Source organism: Carcharhinus amblyrhynchos, chromosome 20 (assembly GCF_965287045.1).
Source record: "Carcharhinus amblyrhynchos chromosome 20, sCarAmb.v2.hapA, whole genome shotgun sequence".
NCBI lineage: Eukaryota > Metazoa > Chordata > Chondrichthyes > Carcharhiniformes > Carcharhinidae > Carcharhinus > Carcharhinus amblyrhynchos.
In genome coordinates, this window is record NC_137343.1 from 49,003,881 (window position 1) to 49,017,882 (window position 14,002).

Genomic DNA, 14,002 nt, shown 5'->3' on the forward strand with positions numbered 1-14,002 from the left:
CAGGCTTGATGAAGTCAAGGTTGGACCTGAGTGAACAGAGTGCAACCAGTTCTGTGTGAGGCAAGTTAGAGTGATGAAGAGAGCAAAGAAATTCAGAAGGTCAACGTCCCACCAACAGTTCTCAAAAAAAAAAGATTGAGTGGGCCATGCCCAAAGAACTAAGCACAGAGTCGAAGGCAAAGGAAGAACTCTATCATGCTGAGTCTAAAATCTATTGAGATGGGGGAGTAAGGGGTTATTGCTGAGAATTTAACAGCCGGCACCTATGTCCTTTAGTACTTGATCAGCTCAGTCAGTCATAGTGTTACCGAGCTAATCTTGCTGGTGGACAATGTATCCCCCTCCCAATGTAGAGTCTTTGCCCTTGTCACCCTCAGTGCTTCTTCCAGTTGGTGCTCAATATTTAAAGGGATCGATAGTTAGTTGTTGGTTTATTTCTTCTGGCAGTTACTAATATTCTATAAATGTTTAGTGCTTCACTTCGTTGAACCAAGTTTCCAAAGTCTTACGTGGAATGAGCAGTGTTGCTGCTGCCTGAAGAAGTTTTTGCTGACATTCTAGGCTTCCACGGAAGTCAGTAGCTTCCAGGTATGGTTACATAAGGTTTTCTTTTTGGAATAGATGTGGCAAATGAGCAGAGGTTACACTGTGCAGGATAGACAGTTAGTTGTGCGGTAGGATGTAGTGTGGTCTGTTGGAGAGGGTGCTCTGCAGAAGGCCATATCTTCCCAGGGAGCCATTCGCCTACATCTTAGCCAGACATGTTGTGTAAGATCCAGTCCAATAATGTAATTATTAAAGCCTGCATCCTGGAACTCTGCAGCAGGAGGAGGAAGAATGAGGAGAGGCAATTTAGTCTAAAACTCTCAACAACCGACAATCACTTACAGAATTGGGATAGTGAGAATTTAGAAACACTCATCAATATGTCTTCAGAAAATATCCCACAAGGAAAAAGCTTTACTTTCCAGTCTGCAAATCCTTCCTTTCTAAATCCCTATAAAAGGATTTCCCAAATTCCGCCACTCTCAATGCTGCACATTGCCCCTTCCGGGCCTAGAGTCAGCATACAACTACACATGCATGGTGTTGGCAGCAAACAACAGCCAAAAAACAGTGCAATTCTGTCCCTTTGCAGCTTTCCTCGTAAATATCTGAGTATTCCCCTAGTATGTATGAATGTTGTGATTTCTTTTTGAATGGGTTTCCTGTTTCTTTCCTTTCTTTCCTCCTATCTAAAAGCCATATCCAGACAATAATTGTATACCATCCTTAATATCCACTTGAAACCTCTCAGCAGCAGTAACCTAGGTACTTGCATCTATCTATGAATTCTCTTATCCATATTGCCACTTCTGCACTTGGTCCTCAATTTGAGGCAGGGAGTGGAGAGCTGTCTGAATTAAATGTGATGAACGAGCATTTCTGGACGAATAATGTCGACTGGTGCCATTTGAATTTGAGAACTTCGATTTTTCCCAGTGTTTAACTGGAGGAAATATACAGGATGTTTAGACAATTTAAAGGTGTGGGGAGGGGGGGGGAGGGGAGGGGGAGGGGGAGGGGGGGGAGGGGGGGGAGGGGAGGGGGAGGGGGGGGAGGAGGAGGGGGAGGGGGGGAGGGGGAGGGGGAGGGGGGGGGAGGGGAGGGTGGGTAGTTGGGAATGTGAATGACTGAGGTGAAGGTGAGGTAGAACTTAGTGCCATCAGTATATGTATGGACGCTGATGCTGCATTTTCAGATGATCCTCATTGACGGCAACATATAGATAGAAAATAGGGAGGTGGGGGCAAGGAAAGATCCTTGGGGCACATAACAGTGCAGGAGTGGAAATTGGAGTAGTTGCAGTTGACTTTTTGTCTCTGATTGTTTAGTTATGAATGGAACTGAGAAAGGGCAATTTTATCCAGCTAGACTCTGCAGGAAGATGTTGTGGCCAGCTGTGTTGACAGCTGAAGACAGGTCAAGAAAGATGACATGGGATAGTTTCTCCTGCACAGATTCACTAAGACTGCTGCTTGTGACTTTGATGAAGGTAATTACAGTACTCTGGTGGGGCTGGAAACCTGATCAAATGGATTCAAACATGGAATTGTGGGCTTGGACTTGGGAGGTAGCAACATGATCAAAGATGTTGGGGTGGTGGTTGGAAAGGACAGAGGGGTCAATATCATATAATTTGGCCAACATCCATCAGACAGCCTACTGCCCTGGGCATTATAAAGACCTAAAGCTTGCAAGCTTTGGGTGGAGAGGGGGAAGGATGGTGGCTGTACATAGAAAGGAGGTTTCAATTAGGTTGTGTGGAAATCTATCTTTCCTGGCTTATGGGGGACTCGCTTTGTGTTGGATTCTTAATTATGGAGATTGTGTTAACGTGATGGTGAAACCTTGTGTCTTTGTTTACGAGGGCTGGAACTATTGGGGGGTGAAAAGGTTATTTCATGATTTGATCACGTGTATCAGACTGCCCTTCCACTGCTCCAAAAGGTGTCACCATTGTAGTTCTACTGTGCAGTTGAATGACATTCTGATAGCCTCATGTTCCCCTCGCTGATGTGCTGAACAGTTTGCCTCATGTCTTAGGAATTTTCTGTTTCATTTTGATCAGCCCAGTGATTTTGAAAATTCTGTTCTCAACAGTAGTCCCATTGGATGTAGGATTTTATCCTTCAGTAAGTGAGCAGTTCTGAGAACAGGTGATTCCTTCCAAACGCCCGTATCCTGATTTTCACGTTTCCCCCTCCATCTCACTCCTGTAAAGGGACTGATCAAATCTGAACAGCAATTTCCCCCTGTGATTCTGCTGCTTCCCTGTCAGATCATGACATAACCTGCTTCATGTTATGAGCAGAACCCTTCAGGAAAGCAACTTAGCCCAACTTTAGCTCAAGATTAAAATGGGGGCAGGAACAGTGACAATTTCCTCATGGGGTCAGGCTTTTGGGAGTTGGATCATGGCCTGGAGATGGCCAGGCAGGTCAGAGTTTGGGGAAAAAAGAGGATTCCTTGTGGCCTAATGGCTGTACCTCAGTGCTCTCACCTTGAGAAGGAAGACTGAGTTCAAGTCCCACTGCAGAGACTTGAGCATATCTAAGCTGACATCAGTGGAATATTGACCAAGTGCAGCACAATCTTTCAGATGAGATGTTAAATTGAGGCCCTGTTTGCCCCTTCAGGTGACATAAAAGATCCATGACACAAGTTCTTCCTTGGATCCTGGTTCATATTTATTAACAACCGTGTTTAGGGGCATCAAATTGACTTACAGCACATTGAGCTGGAGCAAAAAGAGCTTTAACTGCTCTCGTTTAGGAACTGGGAGAACTGGCCCTGAAAAAAAAACAAGCAGCTGATTCAAGACACAGGATTACTTTGATTGGAGTTTTACTTTAACTTATCCAGGTATAGCTGAGTACAATCTAACCAATGTTTTGTTATATCAAAGCATTACTGCATGTCCTGTTCCTCTAACACTGAATATGCAATGCGTTAATATGTCTGAAATCATTCTGTTTTTTGTTTTTTTTCCCTAGAGAGAAGTCAAGACAGTGTGATTTTGGTGCTCTCTGACTCTAACTCAACACAAGACATCTTCACAGATGCAGCCAGCTCTCAGGACAGCAGCAGGAAGATCCACTCTGGGAAAGGCAGCCCCTCGTCATCTTCAACTGCAGAAGCTACTGTGTTGTCCACAGAAAGCCATGGAAAACTGGAAGAAGAGGATTTAGTGGTTCGAGTTTCTTCTGAGGGTTGTAAAGGTGGTAGTGTAGAGATCACAGAAGCTATAGATGCTTTAACGTTGAGGTTGGCAGAGCGCACAGCTCAGAGAGTGCCCATGGAGGCAGCTGCACTATCGAGGGAGAATTACCGGAAGTTGGAAGAAGAGGACTCAGTGGGACGTATTTGCTCTGAGCTTTGTAGAGGAAGCAGTGTGGAGATCACCGAAGGAATAGATGCTTTGGCTTTGAGATTGGCAGAACAAGCAGGAGCAAAATTGCACACAGAGTCGCAGTGTCAAACCAGTGCTATTAATGTCACTCCCACCAGGGCCACCGCCTCATCTCTGTGTGACTCAAAAAAGAAAGTAACTGATCCAGCAGGAGAGATGAAAGACACTTACAGATTGGAGGATCTCCCTCAGAGCCTGCCCGCAGACGAAGGGGAGCAGCGTCGAGTCCTGACTGAACAGTGTATTAGAGCCCTGCATCTGTGTCTCAGTCGATTCCCTCAGCACTACAAGAGTCTCTACAGATTGGCTTACCTGTACATTTATAGTAAAACACACAAAGTAAGTGACTGTCATCCTTCTTCCTTTCAACAAACCTTATTCAGTTTATCTAAATTCAGTTTGAGATGCGAAACTATGTGAGTGAAGTGTTGTGCATGGTGGAGTGTGAAAAAGGATACGGTCATCAACCACTGCTACTGATGGTGAGGGTGGAGTAGGAATTTCACTTTTAGAACTGTCAGTGACTGATTTGAGATTTTGTGGTTAAATGTGTACAAATTCTTTCACTTGGTCCCAGGAGTGCAAATTCAAAACTCAGCATTTTGAAGGAAATTAACAGTTTTGCTTGTGTAATATTTTATCAAAAGTAATTGCTGTTGGTCATTTTGAAGCAATTGAATTCCTGAGCTTGGTCGTGTGACAGCAATGAGGTGTTAGAATTCAGTTATTGGTCCTTTTGGGCTGATTTCAAAATAATAGCAGCATGGTTTGGCTGTTTCTCTGCTTAAGAGACCATAGGAGACCATATGTAGGTCTCTCACAGTCCAAAACGGGAGAATTTGTAATGGAAAACAAGAAATGACTACCCCATTGCAATTTTCAAAAGCAATACTCCCTTCAGGTTTGTTAAGACAGCCCAGCAGAATTAAAATCAGCAGAGGGGGCAATGCCAGCATCAGAGTGTTAGAGGGTTACAGAGCATGTTATAAAATCAGAAAAATTACAGCTCCAAAGGAGGTGGCCCCTTAGCCCATTGTTTTGTATTTGGAGTGACTAATCACATCCCCTTGATTTTTCCCTCTATCCCTCTCAATCATGACTTGTTATAAAGTATTCTTGGGGAGTAGTGAGTAGGCTTTTTTGATAGAGCAAAAACAGCTTCTAACGGATGTTGTGCTTGTGAGCTACGCCTATTTAAAAGTTTAGTGTTAGCACAACGTTTTGATTCTAATTCCTATCATTTGAAATTGCCTGGAGGTGCTAAAGCAGACACTAGATGGAGCACTCAAGTGCTGATTAGACACAATTTTCATGGAACAGTACACGTGGCCTCTCTACAAACCCACGCTTTCACTGAGTGGAACGTACTGGCTGACACACAGCAGCATCATTTAAGATGGCTCAAGCAGCGAGGGATGAGGCAGACAGGTCACAGACATGGCACTGGAGAAGAAGGCCTTGAGAAGGAGGGAGATCCTTACCAAGACTGGGGAAAGATGCCATCTTGCCTTCCTCCCTTCTCCTTCATTGACTGGTGGTGCTCTGCCAGGCTTTGTACTGACCACGTATTCCTTTTTTTCCTGGTGGAGACAAAGTTCTGTCTTCACAGTAAAGATATTCTCTTATATTGTGTGGCACTAATCACTGTGCTAAATGGGATAGAGCCAGAACAGATGTAGCAATGCAACTGGACATCCAGGAGGCATTGTTGAGCCACAGCAGAATTGTTTTCAACCACAATCTTTAACAATATGGCTCAGCATATCCCTCCTAAATCAAAGGGTTAACATTGATTCAATGACGAGTCAGGAGAGCATCGCCAGGCAAATACAAGTGAGATGTGAACCTGGTGAAACTACAACGCATGCTAAACCATTGAAGCAGCATGCTATAGATGGAACTAATCAGCAATCCCACAACCAGTAGACAAGGTGTGAGCCACATCCAGCCATGAATGGTGGTGGAGAACTGAACAACTAATGGTTCCGCTGTACTAAAACATCCTGATGATTCACTGTTCTATCATAGATGCATGGCCTTTGCTTATCTGATTTCACTTGTTGACCGTAGGTTTGCAAAAGAATGATCCACCTTGGTCCTCGCTGCCACAGGTGGCAGTCTTTAGCCAATTTGACTCACTTCAAAATGGCTGGAAGCATTGTATACTGCAGAGACTGTGGGGCCCTGACAACATTGTGGCCGTAACACTGAAGATCTGTGCTGCAGAGCTAGTTGCACGCTGAACCAAATTGTTCCGGGTCGTTTACGACGCTGCCATGTATTTGACAAAGTGAAAAATTGTCCAGCTACGACCTATCCATAAAAAGCAGCTGTTAGGTTCAAGAATTCGCCGACACTTTGTGGTCTGGTGCGAGCGTATGAGTTTATTAGGAGTTCCTTCTCTGACTTGCATGATGTTCATGATGTGGAGATGCCGGCGTTGGATTGGGGTAAACACAGTAAGAAGTCTCAGAATACCAGGTTAAAGTCCAACAGGTTTATTTGGTAGCGCTAGCCACTAGCTTCCGGAGCGCTGCTCCTTCATTAGGTAAGTGGAAGTTCTGCTCACAAACAGAGCATATAAAGAGACAAACTCAATTTGCAAAATAATGGTTGGAATGCGAGTCTTTACAGGTAATCAAGTCTTAAAGGTACAGACAATATGAGTGGAGAGAGGGTTAAGCACAGGTTAAAGAGATGTGTATTGTCTCCAGCCAGGACTGTTAGTGAGATTTTGCAAGCCCAGGCAAGTCGTGGGGGTTACAGATAGTGTGACATGAACCCAAGATCCTGGTTGAGGCCTGGTGATTGTCAAGCGGTGTTCATTTATCTGTTGTTGTAGCGCCTGCATGTACACTATGACAATGGATGAATGAACACCACTTGACAATCACCAGGTATGAATGTTCTCTTCCTGTTGGGGAACACATCAGCAGTCATGGGCATTTGGCCTCTGATCTTCTGGTAAGCATTCTCCAAGGCAGCCTTCACAACATTACAGCGCAGAGTCACTGAGAAGAGACTATTGCCAAGTTCCGCGCACATGAGGATGGCCTCAACCAGGATCTTGGGTTCATGTCATAAAGGGAACGTGCGTATCCATGGGCACCATTGAGGCCTCCTGTGTACCTTGGCACCACAGGGACTGGGCTGCTTTATTGATCCTTTTAACCACATTTTGATTTAAAGTTTTAATTCTCATTTGTGATTTGTTTTTGTTTCAGTTTATCTAATTTAGTTTAATTGTTTAAACTCAAAAGAATTGGGCTTCCCTGGAGCACTTGCCTCCAGAACTCATAGAGGCAGAGATAATGGGGTGTGGTGGTGAATCTCCTAGATTCCATTGTAGCACCTGTTCCTTAAAATTGAAGCAAGTTTATATACAACCCAAGCGAGGACACTATTTTGTTTATGAAGATGTCCTGACAGTGCTTTGTGACGTTGAGTGAGTTCTCAATGATTCTCTGCTGACAAAGAGGATCCACTGTTAATGAGCAGTTTGGTATAATATTATATTGATGAAATTATTTATTTAGTTGATTTCCTCATCTATTAATTGAGAAACATTTGGGTATTGTCCCTAAGGTTTTCCTCATTTGGCCCATTTTGTTGAGATACTGTGCTTGTCTGAATTGCACCTTGGTTCCTGTATCGTAATGGTGATTACTGTGTGCATGCAAGGAAAATTCTGTCTCTATTTATACTTTTATGTCCCTTCAGATCCTTATCTCCTCCTCCTTTAACGTTTTTGTTCTAACTCTCTTGCTGCTTTTATTTCAGACCTATGCTTGTGTGTTGTACCTTTTCCTTCCCCCTTGCCAGTTTATGCTTGGCTCACTTGGTGTTGGTGTCAACTTGACTCAGTTGGTAGTATTCTCACCTCTGAGTTAACAGGCTGTGAGTTCTAGCTCCACTCCAGGACTTGAGCACATAATCTGTGCTAACATTTCAGTGCAGTGCTGAGTGTGTGCCATTGCATTGTCGGGGGTCTCACAAGCGACACCACCAAAAACAGCAAATTGATCATTCATCTCATTTGCTATTTGTGCAGTTTGGTGCACAAAGTGTTTGCCTACTGAACAATTTCCAGACTTATTGTTTGTGAAATGCTTCTGGACATCCCAGTAACAGAGGTAGTTGGTGCCATTTTGACAAGAGTTATCGAATGATTTAAAACCAACTGGAGTTAAAGGCCATTTTTTTTGTCACAATTACCTGTCCAATATTGGGTAAGAAAATTCAACTAAGTTCTGTTTGTTGATATCCCTTACGTTTTCCCTACTGATCCAGCCTTTCTTGTCTTCAATGAAGGAGCTTGAGCTCTATTCCATTCATGAATGTCACAATCTGTATGTGCAGATCCATGACCTCACCTCTAAATTCCCCATGGAATATCATCTGAAGACTATTGTTGTGTCATTTTTCCACATTAGTTTCCTTCTCATCTGAAAATGTTTCCTACATAGTGACCCTTCGTTAACTGCTTAACTTCCTTTTAATTTTTTGCTTTGTAAAATTTCTTCCTTGGCAGAAGATTACTCCAGTTCGCGGAATGGTCTTTAATTCTCTTCCAATCCCATGTGTGACACTTCCTCTTTATCCACACTGGTGTGTATTCCTCCTCTCCATCAAAGTGAGTTCCACAGTCTGGATTTCCTTGCAATCACTTTCTCAACTCTTCCCATGTGAATTGCAAAATTTTGCTTTCAGCGAACAAAGTTCCCAATAGTTCCAAATCAGCTCCATTCTACAAAAGCTCATTGGGCGGCATGGTAGCACACTGGTTTGCACTGCTGCTTCACAGCTCCAGGGTCCTGGGCTCAATTCCTGGCTCAAGTCACTGTTTGTGTGGAGTTTGCACGTTCTCCTCATGTCTGCGTGGATTTCCTCTGGGCACTCCGGTTTCCTGCCAGAGTCCAAAGATGTGCGGGTTAGGTTGATTGGCCGTGCTAAGAAATTGCCCCTTAGTGTCTAAGGATGTGTAGGTTAGAGGGATTAGTGGGTATAATATGAGGGTAGGGCCAGGGTGGGATTGTGCTCGGTACAGACCTGGGCTGAAGGGCCTCTTTCTGCACTGTAGGGTTCTATGATTCTATGCTCCGGATTCTTCCTAATTTCATATCACATTCCATTATCATCGTGCTCTTTGCCTCTACATTTTAGCTGAATTCATTGGTACATCTCAGAAGAAGGCCATTTTGTCTAAGTTACCCATGTTGATCAATTATATCCAGTTAGCCCCACTTTCTGGGGCTGTTTCCATAACAATGTTAATTTTTCTCTTCAAGTGGTGACTTATTTTCTTTTAAATATCAATGCTACCATTCAATCTGCTTTGACCAGACTTGCACTGAGTCATTGCAGCGCAGAGGGAGACTGGCTCATCGAGTCTATGCCAGATTTCTGTGGAGCAATCTCAACAGATCCATTGCCCTACTCTGCCCTCGAAATCCTGTAAGTTTCTTTCTCTCAAATGTTCATCCAAAGTCCTCTGAAATCATTCATCCTCTCTGCTTCATCAAATTCCAGATAATTGTCACATACTGCATAACAACATTCTTTCTCATATCCCCCGAACCTCTTGCTCAAAGCTTTAATTCTGTGTCCCACCAGTCTTTTTTGCCGACAATCACAGCCTCTAACATTGCAACTAAAATCCCTTATCCTTGGAACCATTCTGGCAAATCTCTGGACCTTCACAAGGATCCTTGCGTCTTTTCTAAGCTGCAGAGATGCGAACTGGACATACTATTCTAGATGGGGCCTAGCAAGCAAGAGCTTTATAAAAGTTTAGCATAACTTACTTTTGTACTAAATATCACTATTTATGAAGACCAAGATCCCATTTGTTTTTATTTGGTATCTCTTATGGCTGATGAAAAACGTATTTTGAAATGGTGTCACTATTGTAATCTGTGAAACACAACAGCAAACTTGTGCACAGTGACCTCACAATCAATGTGATAATGATCAGATAATCTGTTTCGAAGATGTTGATTGTGGGTTAAATTTTGGCCAGGACACTGGGGATAATTCCCCATCTCCTCTTTGAAATATAGTGCCATAAGATATTTTATATCTACCTGATGGGACAGATGAGGCCTTGCTTTAACGTGTACTCCCTTGTTAATGCACTAGAAAGCCAGCTTGAGTCTTTGGAATGGAACTTCAACCTGAAACTTTCTGACTCAGGCAGAGAGCTCCCAACAGCAGCCAGACTACAACAACTCGCCCTGTTTTAAAAATAAGTTCTCATTATTGCCTCTGTTTTCCTTGCCGATCTCCTTTAATCTGTCTCCCCTGGTTACTGACCTTTCTGCTTTTTTCGCTGTCAAAACCATTCATGATTTTGAGCATCTCTTTTAATCTCCCCTTAATTTCCTTTGCTCTAAGGAGAGTAATCCCAATTTATGGATATATGAAATAGCAGCAGATGAAGGCCATTCGGCCTTTTGAGCTTGCTCCACCATTCATTAAAATTGTGGCTGATCTGTTTGTGTTTCTAATTCTACATTCTCTTCTAACCCCCTTTCATTCCATTGCCTCCAACTTTCCTAGTCTGTCCACACAGCTGCTACCATTTGCTTAAATCTCATCTGCACCTTCTCCATGGCTTTGACAGTCTATCTTAAATATGTTTCCCTGAATTCCAGCTGAAGCCTAACCAGTACATTTAGAAGGTTTGATGTAATTCCTTGCTTTTATGTTCTTTCCTCTCGCGAAAGCTAAAGATCCTATTTGCTTTTTTTCAAGTGCTCTCAACCCATCCTGCCACGTTCAAAGGTTTGTGTATATTCACCCTCATCACAATGTGCCTTGTCATTTATATTGCCTCTCGATTCTTCTGACAAAAATGTCTCACTTCACAATTCTGTGTGTTAAATTTCATCTACCATTACACCAGTCTGTCTGTTGGCCTGACATCAGTAATAGGGCAAATGCTAGAATCTTTGTAGGGATGTGGTAACAGGCATCGAGAAAGCCATATATGATTCAACAAAGTAAGCATAGATATATGGAAGGGAAGCAGCATTTGACAACGTGGGGGTACAAAGACGTATAAAAGAAAAATCCTGTAAATACTTAACAAGTCAGGCGAATACTTTTCACTGTATGCTAATACATATTCCGATGGTCAAAAAGGACCGTAGGAGGAGAGGTAATAAGCCGTGGATAACGAAGGAGGTGAAGGAAAGTGTTAAATTAAAAGCGGAGGCGTTTAGAGTAGCTAAGAGTAGTGGGCGAGAAGAGGATTGGGAGAGGTTTAAATGTCAACAAAGATTAACAAAGAAGTTGCTAAAGAAGGGTAGGAGAAACTATGAAGCTGGGCTAGCGCTTAATATAAAAAAGGATAGCAAGAGTTTTTATAAATATATAAAAAGGAAGAGGCTGGCTAGGGTGAACGTTGGTCCCTTAGAGGATGAGAAGGGGGACTTAGTGGTAGGAGATGGAGATATGGCTGAGGTCTTGAATAACTTTTTTGTGTCTGTCTTCACGGAGGAGGATGTGAATAATTTGCCGGGTGTTAGAGATGGAAAGGTGGTAGGACTAGAGGGTCTTAATGACATTACAGTTACTAGAGAGGCGGTGCTCGACAGACTGGAGGGGCTGATTGTGGACAAGTCGCCAGGACCGGATGGAATGCATCCGAGGGTTCTGAAAGAAATGGCGGAGGTGATAGTGGATGCCTTGGTGGTTATTTTCCAAACGTCGCTGGATTCCGGGGAAGTGCCGGAAGATTGGAAAACGGCTAATGTTACGCCGTTGTTTAAGAAGGGTGGCAGGCAAAAGGCAGGGAATTATAGGACGGTTAGTTTAACGTCTGTTGTAGGTAAAATGTTAGAATCCGTCATCAAGGGGGAAATAGCTAGGCATCTTGAGGGCAATTACTTGATAGAGCAGACGCAGCACGGTTTCGTTAAAGGGAAGTCGTGTCTGACAAATTTACTGGAGTTCTATGAGGATGTGTCTAGGGCGGTGGATAGAGGAGAGCCGGTGGATGTGGTCTTTCTTGATTTTCAGAAGGTGTTTGACAAGGTACCTCACAGGAGGTTATTGCAGAAGGTCAGGGGACATGGAGTTGGGGGTAGGGTGTTAGCGTGGATAGAGGATTGGTTGTCAAATAGGAGGCAGAGAGTGGGGGTCAATGGGTGTTATTCGGATTGGCGGATGGTGACTAGTGGAGTGCCCCAGGGGTCGGTGCTGGGGCCTCAGCTATTTACCATTTATATGGATGATCTGGAGGAGGGAACCGAGTGTAGGGTGTTGAAATTTGCTGATGACACCAAGATTGGGGGAACGGCAAATTGTGCGGAGGGTGTGGAGAGTCTGCAGAAGGATCTAGATAGGCTGGGCGAATGGGCCAGGAAATGGCAAATGGAATTTAATGTTGGCAAGTGCGAGGTGGTCCACTTTGGTAGGAATAATGGCAGGAAGGATTATTACTTACTTGGCGAAAAACTGCAGCAGGTGACGGTGCAGAGGGACCTCGGGGTCCTTGTGCATGAGTCACAAAAACCCAGCTTGCAGGTGCAGCAGGTGGTCAGGAAGGCGAATGGGATGCTGGCCTTCATAGCGAGGGGGATTGAATATAAAAGTAGGGAGGTCTTGCTGCGGCTGTATAGGGCATTGGTGAGGCCGCAGCTGGAGTACTGTGTGCAGTTTTGGGCGCTGTACTTACGCAAGGATATTTTGGCCTTGGAGGGAGTGCAGAGGAGGTTTACTAGGCTGATGCCGGAGTTGAGGGGGTTGAGCTATGAGGAGAGGCTGAATAAACTAGGCTTGTACTCGTTAGAGTTTAGAAGAATGAGGGGAGATCTCATTGAGACGTATAAGATGATGAATGGGATGGATAGGATAGAGGTGGAGAGACTCTTCCCGCTCAGAAAGGACAGTAGGACTAGGGGGCACAGCCTCAAGATAAAGGGGGGGTGGTTTAGAACGGAGTTGAGGAGGAACTTCTTCACTCAAAGGATGGTGAATCTCTGGAATTCTCTGCCCGTTGAAGTGTTGGAGGCTACCTCGCTAAATATTTTTAAGACACGGGTTGATGGGTTTTTGGTAAGAGAGGGGATTAAGGGTTATGGGGAGAGGGCGGGAATGTGGAACTGAGCCACGACAGATCAGCCATGAACTTACTGAATGGCACAGATCAGCCATGATCTTATTGAATGGCGGGGCAGGCCCGAAGGGCTATATGGCCTACTCCTGCTCCTATTTCTTATGTTATGTTCTTATGTTGTGTGGCAATAATAAATCAAATCAAAAGTATCTCTGGAAAGAGAAATAGATTTAACATTTCAGATCTGTGCCCTTTCATCAGTTCTGCTATCCCTCTGCAGATGCTGCCAGACCTCCTGGGCATTATCAGCATTCTTGCTTTTTATTTCAGCTTTCCTCATTCAGTGTTTTGCTTGTGAAAAGAGATATAGATAGATTAAGTGAGTGGGCAACAGCATGGTAAATGGAATATAATGCAGGGAAGTGTGAAGTTTTCTACATTGGAGGGAAAAGTAGTAAAACAGAATATATTTGAGAGATTGTGGAATGATTGCATTTGGGGATGTTGGTGACCTTGAACATGAATGGCTTGTGCAGACATGATGGGCTGAATAGCCTTTTTCCATGCTGTAACTTTTCTATGGGTCTTTGAATCTCAGGAAGTTGACAAAGCCAGTACAGTAAATTATTAGAAAAGCAAATGATATATTAGCCTTTACAGGTCTGATGTTCAAAATCTGGCACCTTCAGGACAGACACAGTGCCAGATTTTGGACTTTTTCCAGATTTTGGATTATCTGCTAGTAGATTGGAAATGTTTTCTGTTGCAAGGCTGAAATTTGATCTGGAATTCATAGAGACTTGGGGAGTTTTGTCTCATCACAGAGCTGGAGACTCTGCTGTTCAACAGTACAAAGAAAACTACAGCACAGGAATGGGCCCTTGGCCCTCCAAGCCTGCACCGGCCATGCTGCCCGACTGAATTAAACCCCCTACTCTTCTGGGGACTGTATCCCTCCGTTCCCAGTCTCTTCATGTATTTGTCCAGTC

The 14,002-nt window shown here is 43.8% G+C and overlaps 1 protein-coding gene across 2 annotated transcripts in view; it reads left to right on the plus strand.

Annotated features, from left to right (window-relative positions):
• Window positions 1-14,002, plus strand: part of cabin1 (calcineurin binding protein 1) — a 464,629-nt gene that overhangs the window by 165,401 nt on the left and 285,226 nt on the right. For both annotated transcript variants that reach the window (XM_080208567.1, XM_080208568.1), the window contains exon 27: window positions 3,537-4,291. In XM_080208567.1, the coding sequence (XP_080064693.1) occupies window positions 3,537-4,291 (755 nt within the window). The remainder of the gene's footprint in view (window positions 1-3,536; window positions 4,292-14,002) is intronic.